Raw genomic sequence first — 18,433 nt, forward strand, 5'->3', positions numbered from 1 at the left:
TAAACTCGAATATTTGAAGCAAATTTGCCTTGACCAACGTTTACCACATTATAACCATCTCTATTTGGATAAAAAGTGTCAGTGAACCGATGTTGGTTACCTTTTCTGGCACCGTTCCTCTACATTCCCTGCACGGGCGCTACAGGCAGACATTCAGTAACCTGGTCGCTTTGTACCAATGAAGCATTTTTGCGTGTCACTCTAATCTACTTGAACACATTCTCTGCTGCAGCACATTATGTTTGTGTTGGGATAATCCCTCCAATTTTTCAGTCCAGCAAAGGTCCTTTGATGAGGGCTCAGACGAGGTGCTGGCCAAACTTTCTCTTGGCTCGCAGACTGCCATGCTCGAGAGGTCCATATGATTAGGCCAAAGCATGCCATGATCGACTTACAATGAATTCTCCCTATTCCCAGAGGTTGGGGAGTTGGGTGTGCAGAAATTACCGTATTTTCCGCACTATAAGGCGCAACTAAAATAATTCAAATTTCTCAAATGTTCTCTTTGGTTTGGATTTTATTTTTTGGCCCTCGTGCCAATTCTTTGTGAGACCTGGCTTGACTGCAGTGATGCAGTTGACTGACTATCAATAGTTTTGCAATGCAAATGGGTAGGGATGGAGGAAATCTGGCATGCGCTTTTATATTTTAGGCGGGCATTCGTACTTGCATCTTATTGACAACTTAATGACACCATACCTGTCAATCTCTGCCGATAACTGCCCTTATAAATGATTATGATTCCCCTTACAAACCCCCCAAAAACCTTACAAACACCGTACGACTCGTATGGTGTTTGTAAGGTTTTTTGGGGGTTTGTAAGGGGAATCATAATCATTTATAAGGGCAGTTATCGGCAGAGGTTGACAGGTATGTGACACTGAGTTAGTTAGTCTATGAATTTCTTGTAGGATTTAAGTGTGGAGCAGATGTGGGCCAATCACGTCCAAGGATCAGTTGCCACAAATTGGTATACATCTGGCCTGCCAGATGACATTGATTAAAATCTGATCATTTTAATTATATACTATAAAGCCTGCCATAGAAAAACATCCATTACGGTTTAAACGTCTAATACATGAATCAGCCCCAGAGAAGTGTTTGTTGTTCAAATAAATGGTCAATTATTGAAGCTCTGAGGCCAAACTTTATTGCCTTCCTCACCATGCAGATCACAACTGACCTGAGGCATCGATGCACAGACAGTCATACTGGGACGTCAGCCTCAGCTCCCATGGCCGCCGCCATCATCGCCCTGGCTCTGGAAGCAAAGTAAGAGCCACTGAACATTTTATACTTGTCTTACTTTCTAATTACTTTTTAAAAAGGGGGAAGACCAATGCATCCATCTTAGTAGAACAATACATTCAAACCAAGCTTGAGTCCACTTGACACCTGCAATTCAGTATATGTTTGGCGAGTGAGGCCTCAAGCTTGCGTTATTCTTAGCAAGAGGCGGGCTAGGACCTAAAACTGGCTTTTCACAGAATAGAGATTATAGTATAGTAGGAGCATATTGAACTCCACTTTGGTGGTGCCCCCCTTTTCCTTTTGAATAAAACATCTCCCTAGCAAGAAGTTAATATAAGAGACTTACTCTCCATTGCTCTTTCTGGTTACCTTAGTAATGCTTTGGCCTCACCTATACACACAAATATTTTTATAATCTTAAAATATGTTAAATATGTCATCATATAAATTTATAAAAACCTCAAATTTAACAGGTTCTGTTGTATTGTGGTCCGACAATCCTGACACATAACGGCACCCATGATAATTTGGACCCAACACCAATCTAGGAGCAACTCCCATTTTGAGTCATCACACATGAGCTCACAAAAACGAAGATTGTCTTTCTATTTACTTAGTGTCCTCTTGGAGAAAATGAGCCCTGACCTGGGGAAATTAACAAGACTCTCATTTTGCCTCTTTATTGTTGTTAGTTCCATTCCAATTTATTCATTTTATTACGGATGTGTTTTTCATGGTTCTACAGGCACTACTTTGGAAACAGCTTTTGTAGTACAATCGCACTTCCTCCTATGCAAATTATGAATTACGAAAGCTGGACGCAGACGTCCAAGGCGCCCGTTGTCACGTGCCAAGCTCAGTCAGTTAGGCGAGGTCACTTCATTTAACCCGGATAATCCACTTTTAATCCCCAGAGGTAGAAAATATTCCGGCTTTTCCTGGCATGACCGGCCGGGCACATAAGCCTGTTTCCTCTACAAGATTTATATGCTGACTCTCTGCTTAGTGTACTTTCTACTTCCCCCTTCTTTTTTAATTGTTTCTTACACATTTCAATTGATACACTGGTAAGCACATGCAGGCAAGCAAACATCAAATGTGTTTTACAAATGAAGATGATGAAGAAAATACAATGAAAAATTCGAGTTTTGGGGATTTTTGTTTGTTAGATGAAATAATTTTGCCTTTATTTGGGCTTTTTGTTATAAAATAGTAATTTATGATCTTTTTTATGTTAGGTTGATACTTAATAATTGGCTTTGTGATTTTTGCATACAGGTGTGTAAAAGGCATTGGTATTGTGTTTTTGTACTTTGTAAAATATTCAATTAAAATATTTAATCCTAATTTATTATTAAATTTAAACTCACCAAATTGAAATGAAATAACTATTGATTTTTTTGCTCTTTGTTTTCATGTTTCCCAAAAAATAGTTACTCAGATAAATGGATAAAATATACAATTTAGTCAAGTAGTTTAAAGACAAAAGTGAGGAAATTGATTCAGATTTGGGAAGTGTGGTCCATGTGGTCTGCCATACCAACCCATAATAGTATTTACTATAAGACCTGTACCATTATTCAAGGGAGATAATAGCACCTGTTTGACCTGAAACAGATTATTTGTTGGACCACTAATCTGCAACACTGGAATATGGATGATTGATTTTCTATTTGGCACTACACGTCTTAGTGCATCCTATTTTTTCAAGCTTAATTACCCGGCAAGGGAGCCCCGTGAAAGCCGCATTAAAACCTTTAGATTTGCTGCCGCTGCTGCCGCCAGCGGTTTTGTACCAGTCGGTGTGCTTGCTTTCCTTAATTAGTATTGGGTTGTTTATGAGAAGGCTGGTGTGACCTAGATAACGATGGCATTCCACTCTTAATTAATGTCAATAAAACATTTATGGAGCTAGGATTACTCCGTGGCAGCTACTCCTTCCCCACCATTCTATTAATATTGATCTTATGTGTCCAGATTCATTTGGCCTTCATGTCAAAAGTTTGTGTCTAATTGGCTGACTGCATACTACTTTTTTTTAAATATACATGTGAAAAGTATCTCTCATATTGGCGCAAGATAGTCTAATTTGTCAGTGACTGATTTCATAATGCAACATGCTGGTAACACAAGTCATCTTTGCTACTACTTGTTGAGTCTAAAAATTTAAATGGTGACATGCACTGGAGTCCCAAAGAAAGAAAAATAAACACAACTCTCACAGGCAAATACTCTTTCTACACATCCAAAACAAGCTGGCAAAAATGAATTTTCAACTAAGCTTTCTTTTTCTGTTGTTGTTCTTTTTCTTCTACAATTGTTACTGCGAATCGGCACCACAGTGCCAACGCGTGCGCACATTACGACTCACTTATAGCACTTGTATCTGCCTGCGGCATGTCTGGAAAAAACAGAGCGCTAACGGCCATGATTCTAGAATATGTCACACTAAGCACTAATAACGCACATATGTTTCTACATAAAATTTTTCCTAAACATCTCCAAGATGACCTTTTTTCGCAATTTCTGATGAATTCACATTTTTAAAAATCATTGGCCGACTAAACTATAATTAACTTTATAGTTAATTTATTTTGTGACTTTCGAAGTTATTTTATTGACCAGTTTGGAATTTAATTCCCTCACAGAAAGGTACCTCCAATTGTTCCTATTTAGGTGCTGATGCTAAACTACTGGTTTCCATGACTTTTTTCCCCCCAGTGTTGTCATGACTGTTGGCAAAAATAACCGGTAGTCATGTGGGATGTCTGAACACCTGTGGTGTTTTGAGCCAATACTGCTTTGAAGTTGGCAGGTTTGGTTGTGTACAAAGGACTGGCTTGATTTGGATCACTTTATCTTAGTCGTTTTTTCTCCACACTGTGTAAAATATCTACTTTGCAGTCTTGTCCAATTGCAGTAGGATGAGGCCCTGTGTTCTCAGGTGTCGGCCCTTTTGTCTCAACTGTCACGCAATAACTCTTTATCCCCATGTAATACAATGGTTGGTTGAGAATTACATTGAGGGCAAATGAAGCCAGCGCTCTCAGATTGCTTGGAAGCATCTGGCTGACATACGGACGTGGAAAGGGAATCCCAGGAAATGCTTTGACCCACTTCCCGGTTCCCCCTTTTTTTATGAAGGATTTTTGACATGAAAGGAGTTGAGACACATGCCTGCCTGTCCTGTAATGGATCTCACGTGAGATCAGAGAGGCCGTCAGCTAGGGGGGTGATACACATAAATGAGCATCAACAAGCTGCAGCTATGTATGCCTTGTTATTTCCACCCTTTATTCGTCATATTTTATTGATCACCTTTCTCTCCAGTGCTTTGTGAGTAATTTTTTTCGGGAACTGTAGGGCTGAATTTCAGAGAGAAACTCCCAACACACAGAAATATATTCTTAGATCAATTACCACATTAGAGTTGTGTCATGTGAAGTGAATTCAATGTGGTCACTCCACAATGTTGTGCACGTTTTGTGTAGCTCATTCATCTTTGTGTTTACTCCCATCTAGTCCTCTTTTAACTTGGAGAGATGTTCAGCACATTATTGTCAAGACGTCCAGAGCTGGACACCTCAGCGCCCCTGACTGGAAGACCAACGCTGCTGGTTATAACGGTATGTTAACAGTGCAGGCCTCTGATACAGTACACTGCAGTGCCCACTCTGCTGTATGCTGTGTTATCCTCTCGATGAATACTGGTGTCCTAAATCCTGATTCCTGTTTGGCCTTTTCCCATGGCAAAAGCAGGTTCCAGAAAATGGGTTTTGCCAGGATTCATTAGGATTCTCCACACTTTCCTCCCTTCTCATGAATTATTGTATTCCCTCTGAGAAACAAATGCCTCGTAGAGTGAACATGACTCAAAATGTGGCCGAATGTGCTATTTTAGCACCTGGTCACTTAGGTTTCCAAGTGTGTCAAGTAGAAACAATAAGGATGACACGAATAACAGCAGTCTCCATTTTTGTCCTTTGACCTTACAGAAAATACAATTCAAGTCGAATCATACAATTTTTAATATGACACTGCTGCTACTTGAATTAAATTATGCTAACAGGAGGCTTTAGTGTGTTTCCTTCAAAAAGAAGTAAACACTCGGGCGGTGTAAACATCACACCATATGTTCTACATTTAGAGTACCTTGAATGAGAGAAGTCATCGTCAATCTGCTTGGGCAAAATGACTAGGAGAAAAAGTATGGAAATAATTATTATTGGAGTTGTTACATGTGTGAAGTCCCAAATCTTGGAGCTGTTTTATTACGTAAAATGTAGTTGGTGTGCAATAAAATTAATACAACTTTAATAACATGTAATGGTTGTGTGCATGTGTGTGTCTCTTGACCATAGTCAGCCATTTGTATGGTTTTGGCCTGATGGATGCCGAGGCCATGGTGAAGGAGGCGGAGCGATGGAAGCAACTCCCGACGCAGCACGTCCCGCCTCAGCATGTCTGTGTGGAGAGCGCCGACAGGCAGATCAGGTACATATAAAAGACGAGAGAAAGAATAGGAATAGATTCGCTTCAGTCTTTCTTTCCCTTTTTTGCTATCGAATTGCTACGCCCCAAGATGGGAAGCGCTGAAAGCCCATTTACTCTCAGATATGCATAAATGCAAGGTCCACACATGAATGAATTAACGTTAAATATATGTTATGTTACTTCCATTGTAATTTCAGCACCCCTGCCCCCTTTTTGCTGCTCTGGCTGCCTCGTGTTTGTGAATGCAGTTGTGCAAGCTTGTACATTGACAAAGACCCAAGCATTAGTTCTGGCAGGGTGCTTCTCACATTAGACTTTTCTAAATGCACACACAGGCACGTGTAAGCCACACACAAATTGCAAGCCAGCGCTTCAAAGGTTGTTATGGTTGATGCAGCTGGAAGCCTGAGCACTGTTCACTGCAAGGCTATACTCGGGCCAAATGTTAGATTGTGAGGGGCTCACAGAGCATCACCATCCTCTTCTTCCCTCGCAAAGCCCCCGTCTTCATCATTATATCCACTCTGATCTGGCGCATTTGTCTGCCCTTATGAGGATTATGCAGTTGTACTGAAGCGCCTCATGTTTTTTGAAATGATTATTTAATGACACCAGAGCTGCAGCCATCTATGTAATATTTTAGTATTTGTGTAGCCTACTGTAAATTTGATTAATATTGGATCAGACATAAATATTTTGGCTTGGTAAAGAGCATAAGAGAACTAAAGTTACTGTATTTCACGCTGTAAGTTAAAGTCAGATCTTACGTACATGTGCAGCAAACAATGTTTTCGATGAGACACTTTCAAAGCAACTAAAAACAAAGCACTAAAACACTAAACACTTGATACTACAAAAAAATCAAGGACTTCTTTGATTAAAATGTTGTGTTATAAAATGAAAATAGATTTGTTCCCAAAGAAGAAGGTGCTGTCTAAATACAAATAAAGATGTATTTTGTGAGGGGGAAAAGGTATCTTGTGAGGGTGAAGTCACATTTTTCAAGGTACATTTACGTACCGCTTATCTACACATTATCTCATTTGGCTGCAAACTTCACTTCCACATTACATGAATTGCCTAGCAACTTGTTGTCTAATACTTTTCATAAAATTTGTAGACACGGATGTGTGTTTTTAGCAACACCTCGTTTACCACACATCCTGACTCTTGCACTACATTTTCTGATGAAGGAAAAAGGGCTGAAATGCTGCACGTGTTTTCCTGCGTATTCGTTTCCACGAGTGTGCGCACTTACTTGTGTCCAGTCAGGCTGCCGTTAATCAGCTGTTGGTCCGCCGGGGGTTCTCTTGTCTGTGTTGTGTCACGGCAGAGTCGGCCAACAATGTTGCGATATCAGCCCAAGACTCCCTTGGCCAGCCGCCGCTTATGCAACCCTCATTGTTTTCCGCACGCTTTTCTTAATTTTACTTGCATCGACACAATTTTTTAATCCCCTCTGCTCTTGCTGCTTCGTTAATTACTTTTATTAACTTTGTTTATCCCTTCCTCTGGATGCAATCCAGCACAGTGTCGCCATCATAAAAGCACAGCCTATGCTTTAACTTTCATTTTCTGTGGCTTACTATTCATTTGGTACCCGAACTACCAGTAAAAATGCACATAGTACTTTATTTTATTAAATCCACCCTTGTGTTCAGTGTGGGTTCAGTGCATGGATTGGAAGGTTTCAGAGGTCCACTGTTTGTCTTATTCATGAATGAAACACACGCATTTACCAATGGAGTTCAGACTCCGTTTGCCTCTGCCCCAGTCGAGTTCACTCAAAATCCCGTTAGAAATTTTTCGCTAGTGTTTAATCCTTCAAATAGGACTAACTTATCGCATGCAAATAGTCATTCTGCAACACGAGAATGGTCAGCTTGGTGCAGAGTAGTCAGCATTGAGATTTGCGCCTGATTGGAAACCAAGATACACCATTATTTCTACTTACGCCTACGAAAATAGAGCTCAGAATCTTGCATGTCCATGTGAATCCAGGAAATCGTCTTTTGACAGCAGTGTTGAACAAAGCATGACATCACCTTGGAAATTAACTCTTGCCGACCAGTGCTGCGATTACGCCTCATGAGGAATACAGGTGTTTAATCCATTAAGATAAGCTAGTTTGTTCCATATAAACATCTAATACAGTATTGTCAAGCAGTATAAACTATATGGGACAAGACACACAGAACAGGTTTCCTCTTTTTTCCATACAATTCCGAGGCTAAAGGAACGCTTGGACTTTCACTCTGCTAAGTGCGCAGCTTGGAATCACCCAGAGAAATTTCTCCTCAATGATAAACATCTGCGTTGGCTCGGTTTCCTTCAAAAGAGCTGGTGCGTTCATGGAGGCGTGGAAAATTTGTTTGCAGTAAAGGACATAAGGACATAGTGTTTTTTCCAGCTGTTCTGACAATCACCAAGTATTTTCCAGCCTGTGTAACTCAGAGGCTTTTCTGTGAAGATATGCTAAATTGGCTCAGCTGTTCCTCCAATCCTGACAAGATGGTCTTGATTATCTTACTCGTCCATGCGCGCATGGACGCCTGCCAAACAGACGCTGGCTTCATGGCCACTTCTCTGGCGGCTTTGCCTCCGACGCTTGTGAATTTATTTGACGTGCGAGGGAACCGCATGCCTTCCTAACTTTGCAATTATAGTGCGCGCTCACATCCCCCGACAGGCCTTTGTTGCGTGAGGAATGTGATACATGACCAGTCACTGTCATGTTACATGTCATGCTAACACGATCACAAAGAAAGCGTAAATTAAAGATATATTTCTAAAAAATACTCTGTGGGATGTCTTCCTGAAATTTGTTGAACAGATCGTGCAGATTTACCACTTCTTGCGTTTGCCCACAATCAACAAATCCTGTCAAGGCACCGATTTGAAATCAATATTTTGAATCACTAATTGTCTTATTAATGTTATTTTTAAATGCCATCTATTTTTCGTTACATTTTTTTCAATACAATACCATATTTTTGTGCCTTTTTAAAGACTAAAAACATACAAAATGTTTATTTCCAAACCAATAAGAGTAGTACTTTTTAATCTGTATAAAAAAAACATTAAAACCAAATTATATTTTTCATTTTAATTACTCCCTACACAAATTAGAAAAGATGCACGTAGTAATTCTGGGCAAAGTTCTCAGGCTTTTTGCCTAATTCAAAACACTTATTTTCCATTGATGTTGGCTGAAATGAGGTCGAGTGAGCTGTGCTAATATTTAGCATTCTATAACATTTAGATTAAAAAACTGTACATTTGTTTTTTCTTTGTCCTACAGGACAATCCGCCCTGAGCATACGGTGCGTTCGGTGTACAAAGCAACAGGCTGCACCGACAACCTAAATCACCACGTGATTTACCTGGAACACGTGGTCGTACGCATCACCATTACACACCCACGCCGGGGAGACCTGTCAATCAACCTCACTTCACCATCAGGGACAAAGTCCCAGCTGCTCGCCAACAGGTAGAGAACATTCAAATTATTCATATTTACATGACTATTACTTCATGAAATAACATTATTCCCGTTAGAGCAGTAGAGCAGTAAGAAGATTGTTGATCTGTTTCCTTACTTTTAGTGTTGACTGGCTCATGACTTTCTGGATGTCATAATTATACTTGACTCCTGATTGGTTGAAAATAGTGGCACATTTGTAACATGAAATGAATCCCAAGCACGAGTGTGTGGGAAGCACAGTGTTAGAAAGGCGTAGCACGCGCAAGATAATTGTGAATATTTACCAAAAACACGCTTTTGTATTCATAAAACATTCTGTATGCTGAACATGATTTACGTACACTGTATTTCACCTTGCGCTTATGGAATGTGACTTGAATCTAATGTCATATTGATTGATTTGTATTTACGATCCAAATACTTTTGAGGCTGCGGGTGTTTACTGCCAGCAAATAACTAATTCGGTATAACTTGTTGGCCTCTTTTGCTCATTCAGTTTGATGTAAAAATATTTCTGCTGGTAAATTTCGTTTGAGTTTTGCCTCGCGGCCGCTCGCAATTCCTAAATTGACTCCTAAAGGTCATGTATGAGGAAGATAGTGGCCCTACCTCCTTGCCATTCTAAGAGAGACAGAAGACACTGCTTGTATGACTAACTTCATCTAGTGTTGAAACTGAGACGTGCGAAAGACTGGAGGCAGAATTCAATCTTCTTGTGTGCGCCTATTTAATTATATTTTGATAAGCTTGGACACCGCCTGAGTTAAATTATCTAAAAAAAGAAATGAAATGTCCAATACTTATTTTGGTTATTTTAATTACTAAAAACATTTCATTTTAAACTAATCTTTTGTTTTACTGTTTTTCCAAGATTAAAAAAAAAGAAATAAAAGAAAAATCAAATGGAATAAATTACATATTAATGAATCTAATTTCACGCCTCAGTTTTTTTATAATAAAGAAAATAACATTCTAATCATATCCTCTTCAGTTATAGAAAAATCAGCTTAATACAAAAGCACTAAATCCTGCTGAGAAAAAAACTATAACTTCACAAAATGGCTATCTAGATGACAGATAACCACTATGATAAAAGACAAAGTGCTCAAGCCTTTACCACAGCGGACATATTTTACTCTCTTTATGCATACTATGTGTGTTCTGGACATGCAGGTTGTTTGATCACTCCATGGAGGGGTTTAAGAACTGGGAGTTCATGACCACCCACTGCTGGGGAGAGAAGGCTGCGGGCGACTGGGTGTTGGAGATTTATGATTATCCCTCTCAGCTGCGTAGCCAAAAAGTGCCCGGTATGTAAACTGCTATAGAATAGAAAAGCAGACATTTTCATTTTAAGTGTGTGATTGCAATCTGGCGCATGCTACATGCATCTCAGCGCTTTTGTTGTAAGATGGGGCTTCTGTATTTTCAGGTAAGCTAAAGGAATGGTCCCTTGTGTTTTACGGGACCTCGGTACACCCATATTCGTCCCTACGCAGCATGTCTGTTGATACCAGGTCCACAGATGCCGTGGCGCCCACCGATGAAGGGTTCACCGAGGAATACAACGGTATGTAAACGTTCACAGCTGGATGTTTTTCCCCATTGGAGTTATCTTATTAGTGTGTGTATTGGTCTGGCTATCCTTGTGTGTGTTTCTTTAGGTCCTTGTGATTCCGAATGCAACGAGCATGGGTGTGAAGGGCCCGGCCCACATCACTGCATAAATTGCCTGCACTACTTCCTCAAGTTCAAGAACAACACCAGGTCTGAATATTCTCTGTCTTGTGTTTGCATGATATAAGAAATATTTGCCTTGTAAGTATTGAAATCAAAATAATCAACTGCCTCATTCCTTTTTTTAAACCAACAAATGACATCTAATTGGGGTTAGAGCAGTTAATTAGCACAATGCAGGTGAGCAAAAAGAACTCTAAAAATAATGCAGTTTTAGCTGTTTATTAAGTGAAATCAAAAGTATCACACAAATACGAAATGAAAACACTTGCAAAAAGCTACAGGTCAAGAACCAATTTTCCCCTCTTATTGTTTTATTATTCCAACCAAAAAAAATACAATATGTTTGCTGGAATAGATTAATGGCAATTTCCAGTCATTTCAAAGGGAAAATTTTATGTGATAAGCTACCTATGTCCCAAAATGAAATTCAAGGTACTGCTGTGATAACTGCTGAATTTCCGTGCATATGTCCACCCTTTTAATCATTCCATCTGGAGGAAAGTGTGAGCTAATTGCCATTGTGTCAGCTGGTTTCTGCACTCATAAAGGGAAGATGAGCAGGAATCACTATGCCTGGGGTGTCAGCTCGTGAGGGCTGCCCTTTTGCACCGCCACAGGGAGTGCTTAAAGAGCACTGATTAGAGATGTGTGCATATTTCTACGTGTGGTATTTATGGTCCCCTGTGTAAAGAGCCATCAATACCAGCCACGATGATTCTAGATGGGAAAACCATTACTCTCAAGTGTCACATTTATATTTTAAATGGACAAATTGGGTTGGGTTCAATCCTATCCTAAACTTTCTGTCAGCCATTCATGGGGCGCATCCAGACAATTAACAATCTATGCTCACATTCATACCTATAATATGGGGTCTTCAATTAACACCTATCCTTGCAATGCTTTTGCAATGTTGGCAGTACCCAGTGAGGTGGATGTGTTAATGACTCAACCTTCTTATATAACAAAACACATTTATATTGAGACAAAAGGTTTACTGCAATTAAATTAATTATCCCTGTTTTTGAAATTAAAAATTGCTTAGTTTTTTTTTCTTATTTGTTATCAAATCTGCTTTAGTACAGTACAACAAGTGACTTTTATCTGTATAATTATTTTCCACAGTCATTTTCAAAGATTTAAGATGAATCAATGAACCAAATATTTTAATTAAACTGTTAAATTCAAAATTGATAAATAAATCAGGTAAATCGACAAAAGTGTAATCTACATTTGCCCTAAAAAAATTTGAGGGGGGGAAATACTGCGCGACAAATATTACAAGAGTCTTGTTAATGTGAGCCAGATTTTGCCAACCAAGCAGCTAATATCACCTTTCATTATGTACTGCTCCTAGCAGCCAATGTTAGTTTGTTTTCACAGGTTAGATGGCACATACAGCAGTGGATTGTGTTATTCCTTTCATGCCCTATGTGTTTCTTGGCTGTAAGCACTAAAATGTGCGAAAAAGGCATCTTGATGATGTCCTGAAGAGAGAGGGGGAATGAGGGGAAACTGAGCTTTAGCAAGTTATCCAGCAGATGTTCCACCTGTTCACCATATACTGCTGCACACACTTAAACAGTATGATATTTATGCTGCAAATACAGTGATGCCAAGACACTGAGCTCAAACTCAATTTAGGCGTGGAAAGGGCAATTTATTTGCGTAGCCCAATTCAACACAATTTACATAATTCAAAGTGCTTTACATCACATTAAGTCACATTGTGCAGACCTGTAAACAACATACGGTTTATGTAAGGAAAGATATAAGGTAGGGAGTATTGCTCTTATCTAAATGTGTCTCATTTTTCAGGATGTGCGTGTCTGAGTGCCCCAGCGGCTTCTTCCGTGATGACAGGAAGCGCTGCAAGAAGTGCTCGTCACTGTGCGAGACCTGTATGGGCAGCCGGAGCGACCAATGCACCACCTGCCGGCCCGGATTCCATCTCAATGAGGGCACCCACACCTGTGTGGCCACCTGTGGCGACGCCTTCTACCTCGATCAAGGTAAACTAACCCCAAAATCTAACGAAAAATCTAAACAGGAACAATCAAATGGGTCACATCATATGGCCATGTCCTCTAGTATGCTAGTTTGCTATTTAAGTTTACTTTTTCCCCCTGACTGTATTGGAAGAGATGTCAGTAGGGTATGGGTAGTAAAGTGTGAATGATAACCATAAAATACCGTATTTTCACGACTATAAGGCACACCGCATTATAAGGCGGACCCTCAATGAATGACACATTTTACCTTTTTTCCATATATAAAGCACACTGGATTATAAGGCACCCTGTCTATTTTGGAGAAAATTTAAGACTTAAGTGCACCTTAATGTCGTGAAAATACGGTATGTCAAAAATTGACTGGCTGTTTCATTTGTTGACCGCAATAATTAGAAAGTCACAAACGGGAGTCATACTTTCATTCAGTTTATTTATTTAAGTAATTAATATCAGGGGGATTTTTGAAAGAGCTGACAAAATAAGCACACAAGCATGAAAATTCTAGTACAACTGGTGAGGAAGACACAACAAACGTTACCTTGGTAATTAAAAAAAAAAAACTTGTATCTCTTTGAAACATAAGAAAATAGGTTACATGTACCATGAAGATGCTATTCATTTTTATTTTTAGCATAGATAACACCAAATGAGGGGACTTTATAATACATGAGTACAGAGAAAAAAAATTGAAATGGTAGTTTCTGTGGGAGTAATATACTCGTGTGTACAATACTTGAGATTTCAAGTGGGTTTTTTTTTTGTAGCTTAACTTTCTGCATTTTAGCAATGTGGAATATCTCCATCCGTAGTAGTATGTCAAAGCGTGTTTTTTTTTTATTTTTTACTTTCCTTGGGTATGTTTCCTTTGTCCCAATGCAGCCGTCTTCATCTTCGTTCCCCAGCTGTTGAGTCTCTCCACTTTTGCATTTCCTCACAAAGCCCCAGTCTTCCTGCTGTTTTGCTAATTTGCTGCTTTTCACTTCTGCCTGTGAAATTATTTATTTGTACATGTGGGTGCACGCGTGCATGTGTGTGTGTGACATTCTCGTCTTCTGTCTTTCAGATTCCAACATTTGCAGGAGGTGTCCAGAGAACTGCAAGAAGTGCAGTGCCTCAAATTTTTGCACAGAATGTAAACCAGGGACCAGGTAAGCTAATTCAACTCAACTTGATAGGACAGGAATTCCTTGCATAGTGGTGGTACAGCGCTAACACGGCGTTCACACAACGTTTGAAGCAGTAGATTTGTTAGTACTTGGTGAAATCGTACGTAGCAGCAGACTTGTTTTCCTTAAAACTGGATGTATTTAGTTATTATTTTTATGGTAATAATCTTGCAGTTTGTTTTATGTAGATGGAGAAAATATTAGAAAAAAAATCCATTTTGTTTCATGCAACTGTAAATTAAAATACTATTTCAGGACTTTGATACAAGAATTAGCAATATTTGAATGTTTTATCCAGTTGTACATTCTTTTTCTTTCCAAATCATGTCTAATTAAGTAAAAAAAAACTGCCCATGCTTATGTATACAATACAAAAGCAGTCATTTATAATTCTTGGAAACTTTTGCCCTGGCTGTGCGCTTTCAAATATTTTGGATAACTATTATAATGATTAACAGTTATGTTTGGATTCATGTTTTCCAAGAGCAATCAATTATTTCCTTAGTATATCTGTAAAGAAAAAAAATATCAATTTTATGGACATTAATGCTGAGGGGAAAAAAACACTATTAAGCAGCGGAAACAGCGGCGACATCTTTATTGCGTGAACTGTCTTTCACCCGCTGACCTGGCCAGCGTTAAAAGCCATATAAACCCTCCGACCCACACATGAAGCAGCGTCACTTTGAATTTTGCACGCCTTTTCCAAAGATGCTCTCATCTCTCTCCTAAGCTGTTTAAGTTATCCACCGGGACTTAGAGCCATTATTTCCTCAGTCTGCACGCACAAGTACAAATGGACGTACACACACACACATTATCGGAAAGTAGCGACTGAAGGGGCGAAGAGAGGTCCAGACGATTTCTTGGAATTCCCGGCTAACGTGGAGCAGCTGTTTTTCAGCTCGGCACTGTGCTGAAAGTTGTGCTCATTGCAAACTCACTCCAGGCAACGTTTGCTAGACCTGCCGCCAAAAGCAGACACATATGTCGATGGATTTGTAGTTTTTTTTTGGAAATGGGAAACAAAACATTTGGTACAACTTCAAAGTTAAATCTCCTCTAGTACAAAAGCACAAAAGCTGTATCTACGATTGGCTGGCGATCAGTGCAGGGTGTACGCCGCCGCCTCTTACCCAAAGTCATCTGGGATGTGATTCAACACATCTGTGACCCTTGTGAGGATCAGCAGTAGAGGTATTGGATGGCTAAAGGGCTGTATCACAAATTTTTTAACTCTCATATTATCTTTGATGCACTGTGAGTTTTTCACAGGTTAATACGACCTTGTGCTTGTCTCAGAAATCAATAAAAACATCATTCGGAACCCACTTTAATAGTATATCAAGGCTATATACAGAGTGGGCTAGGATTCATGACTCACTTGTTAGTCGTATTTCAGAATATTTTATTGCTGCACAGGGTAAATGTGCCTGCGTACAAAGCAGTAAGTGAATGTGAGGATTTGTAAAGTTTTATTCTGAACATCAACTACTTCAGTAGTTAATTTAACATTTGTCATATTGATTGAAAATCTGAATCTGGCAGTAGAGGTTTTCAATACCATTTTATTTCATCTTTTACAAACTACCACAACACACTGAATATTATACATTTACCTTGACAGGAAATGAATTAGTTAAATACTGTTTGTCTATTCGTGTGGATGTGAATATCTTTTATATCTGCCTTGTTATTGGCCTGTTCCCATTTCTATTCTAACGACTTTATGTTTCCCCAAAGCCAATTCAATTTTAGAAGTATTGGTCGTTAAGTTAAACATAAAACAACAATTTCATATAGTGCGTAAAGTTCTCTTCTTATGCAGTCACGGGTCTCTGTCAGTTGGGCTGAACCTTGAATAGATTTGGTTTAATCATAAAAAATGTATCTGGAATGGTTAATATAAAAAAAGTTATGGTTCAGCTATTGCAGGGTTATATTATTCTATTAACATTTTGTCTGATGTAAAAGAAAATGAATTGGCAGATATAGAAGAGGACAGCTTGTATGTTGTAGACTGGGTCTGAAATACAGATTCAGTGACGCCAGTCCCATTGACTTTAACTGTAACTCACATCATGCATACCGACTGTATTTAATTTGACCAAAAATACATCTGGTTAAAGGCCTCGACCCTTGTTGATCCAGTGTTTAAAAAAAAAATAATAATAATAAAAGACTAATTTAGTAAACAAATGTTAGGAAACTCCTAAAACACGCGCTAAGTCTTCTCCTTTGTGCTCAGTTTACAAGGCAACAAATGTCAGATGACATGTGACGCGGGCTCTTACTACAATGGCCACCGGAGGACTTGCGAGCCCTGCCACCGTGCCTGTGCCACCTGCGCAGGTAAGGCATCAAGAGGCAGTCATGTGTTAACGAGATGAAACAAATAAACATGTCGCAATTCCAAATGATTTTTTTTTAAATGACAGGCACGGGGATTGAGGCATGCACCAAGTGCGCTGAAGGCTACATGCTGGAGGACTGGCGCTGCGTGTCCACATGCAGCACAGGCTACTACCTGTCGGAGCAGACGACCGAGGGAGGCCAGGTGCTGAGGTCGTGTAAGAAGTGAGTTGGGCAGGATACGTCACTGTTTTCTCTCGGCTGCAAGTAAAATGGAGGCCGTTTGATTTCATACACTGCCAATTTGTCAAAAAAGCATAACACCAGTGTGACCAGTGGTGAAAGAAGTGTGTTTCCTGTACATCATTCACTGTGTAAATACTACAAATAATTGGAGAGTATAATGGAGGTCATTCTAGAATCAGGGGACATTTTACATCCCACCTTTTGAAGTTTTCAATCATCCGAACACTAAGACATGCACTTTCTGAGTGAATGCACACCAATTAAGTAGGCAATTTTTCTTCCCCCAATAAATTGAATCTCAAGTAAAATTGTTACATTTTATTGTAATTTTGAGGGGGATATTATTTGTTTTATTCCTCTTATCCTAACCATGCGAACATTTGCTTAAATAAATAAAATCAAATGTGTATCTGAGTAAAGTCATGTCCTGGCTATTTTTCATTTTTCTGTATTTTTATAAAATGGTTAACCTTGATTGAAAGTCGTGCTCTACGCCATGCAACAGTTTTATGCATCCGATCAAAATATTGTTTCAAATTTTACTGAAATATATAACCAGGTTTCTTAATAATACCAGTTAGCTAAACAAGTAGAAAAAGCTCAAATTAATTCTGTGACCCCGTTCATTGCAAGGCCATCAATAGGATTTGCCAAATATTGTAAATATAAACTACAAATCCTGCAATAAAAATGTCATCATTGGTCTGTAAGATGAGCTAGCCAAGCCTTTGTTATTTAATTACCTATTATTGATGAATGCGTAGGAGGTCACCAGAGAAGAGAAGGCTTATTTCAGCCAAAAAAAAATCCTCATGACCCATTTTCTGAGGTTCTTGAAAAGTCTGTCCAGATGTTTTAAAATGGCTGGGTTTGGCTGCTCGTAGAATAGCTGGATTCAGCTGAATATTCATGTACCACAGTGGCTCTAAGGTCAATTAGATTTGGAGCAAAGAATCCAAAGTTTAAAGACGCTAGAGTGCTGCAACTGTTTGTCATTGGACAGGTGTGATCATAGCTGCTACGAATGCTTGGGGCCCGGCGAGAGGAACTGCAGCAGCTGCGTCAGCGGTTATAATCTGGAGGTGGGAGCCTGCGTGGTCAGCACCATCTGCAAAGATGGTGAGTTTTCAGCTCTATCTCTGAAGCCGCTTTTTATTCAATAACAAGCTTTAATGCATGATTCTAACTAAAACAGTGGGTCCTTGGAACTCCAGCACTTTTTTTAGGTTAAAGGGTCACTGTACAACGTGCAAGCTTTTTCTGTTACAATTATAATTTTTTCCCCTTAAGGTTTTTTTTTTTAAATGGGAGGTTCAACAAAGCTGGAGTCCTGGGTGTCCGCAACTCACCCAAATATTTAGTCGGCAAAGCTCTAACAGGCAGAATATTTTTCTTTTCTTAACTTGCTGTATGTCATGATTCGATCTCGAATCTATGACTGTTCTTGCGTGCCTAAAATGTCACTAACAACACATCTGTCACCAACACATTCACTGTATTTATAACAAAATAGCTTCCTAGTGTATTATTGTAACAGTGCATAGAAAAGGTAAACTCATTCCGCATCGCCCAATTTTCTAACCAAAAATTCTACTTCTAACTTCCTTAATGCTCACAGTTCCACCAAATGGTACAGTTTATTCTAAATGTAAATTGTTGCTTTAACCTTTTATAGGAAGCGTGGCTTT

The 18,433-nt window shown here is 39.2% G+C and overlaps 1 protein-coding gene across 3 annotated transcripts in view; it reads left to right on the forward strand.

Moving 5' to 3' along the window:
- pcsk5b (proprotein convertase subtilisin/kexin type 5b) overlaps nt 1–18,433 on the forward strand; it is a 55,577-nt gene that overhangs the window by 18,926 nt on the left and 18,218 nt on the right. For all 3 annotated transcript variants that reach the window (XM_077600426.1, XM_077600427.1, XM_077600428.1), the window contains exons 9-20: nt 1,172–1,272; nt 4,774–4,877; nt 5,613–5,745; nt 9,047–9,235; nt 10,403–10,539; nt 10,662–10,799; nt 10,894–10,996; nt 12,788–12,981; nt 14,045–14,129; nt 16,396–16,499; nt 16,586–16,724; nt 17,749–17,864. In XM_077600426.1, coding sequence (XP_077456552.1) covers nt 1,172–1,272; nt 4,774–4,877; nt 5,613–5,745; nt 9,047–9,235; nt 10,403–10,539; nt 10,662–10,799; nt 10,894–10,996; nt 12,788–12,981; nt 14,045–14,129; nt 16,396–16,499; nt 16,586–16,724; nt 17,749–17,864 — 1,543 coding nt within the window. The remainder of the gene's footprint in view (nt 1–1,171; nt 1,273–4,773; nt 4,878–5,612; nt 5,746–9,046; nt 9,236–10,402; nt 10,540–10,661; nt 10,800–10,893; nt 10,997–12,787; nt 12,982–14,044; nt 14,130–16,395; nt 16,500–16,585; nt 16,725–17,748; nt 17,865–18,433) is intronic.

The sequence above is a fragment of the Stigmatopora argus genome, chromosome 5 (genome assembly GCF_051989625.1).
Source record: "Stigmatopora argus isolate UIUO_Sarg chromosome 5, RoL_Sarg_1.0, whole genome shotgun sequence".
Taxonomy (NCBI): Eukaryota; Metazoa; Chordata; class Actinopteri; order Syngnathiformes; family Syngnathidae; genus Stigmatopora; species Stigmatopora argus.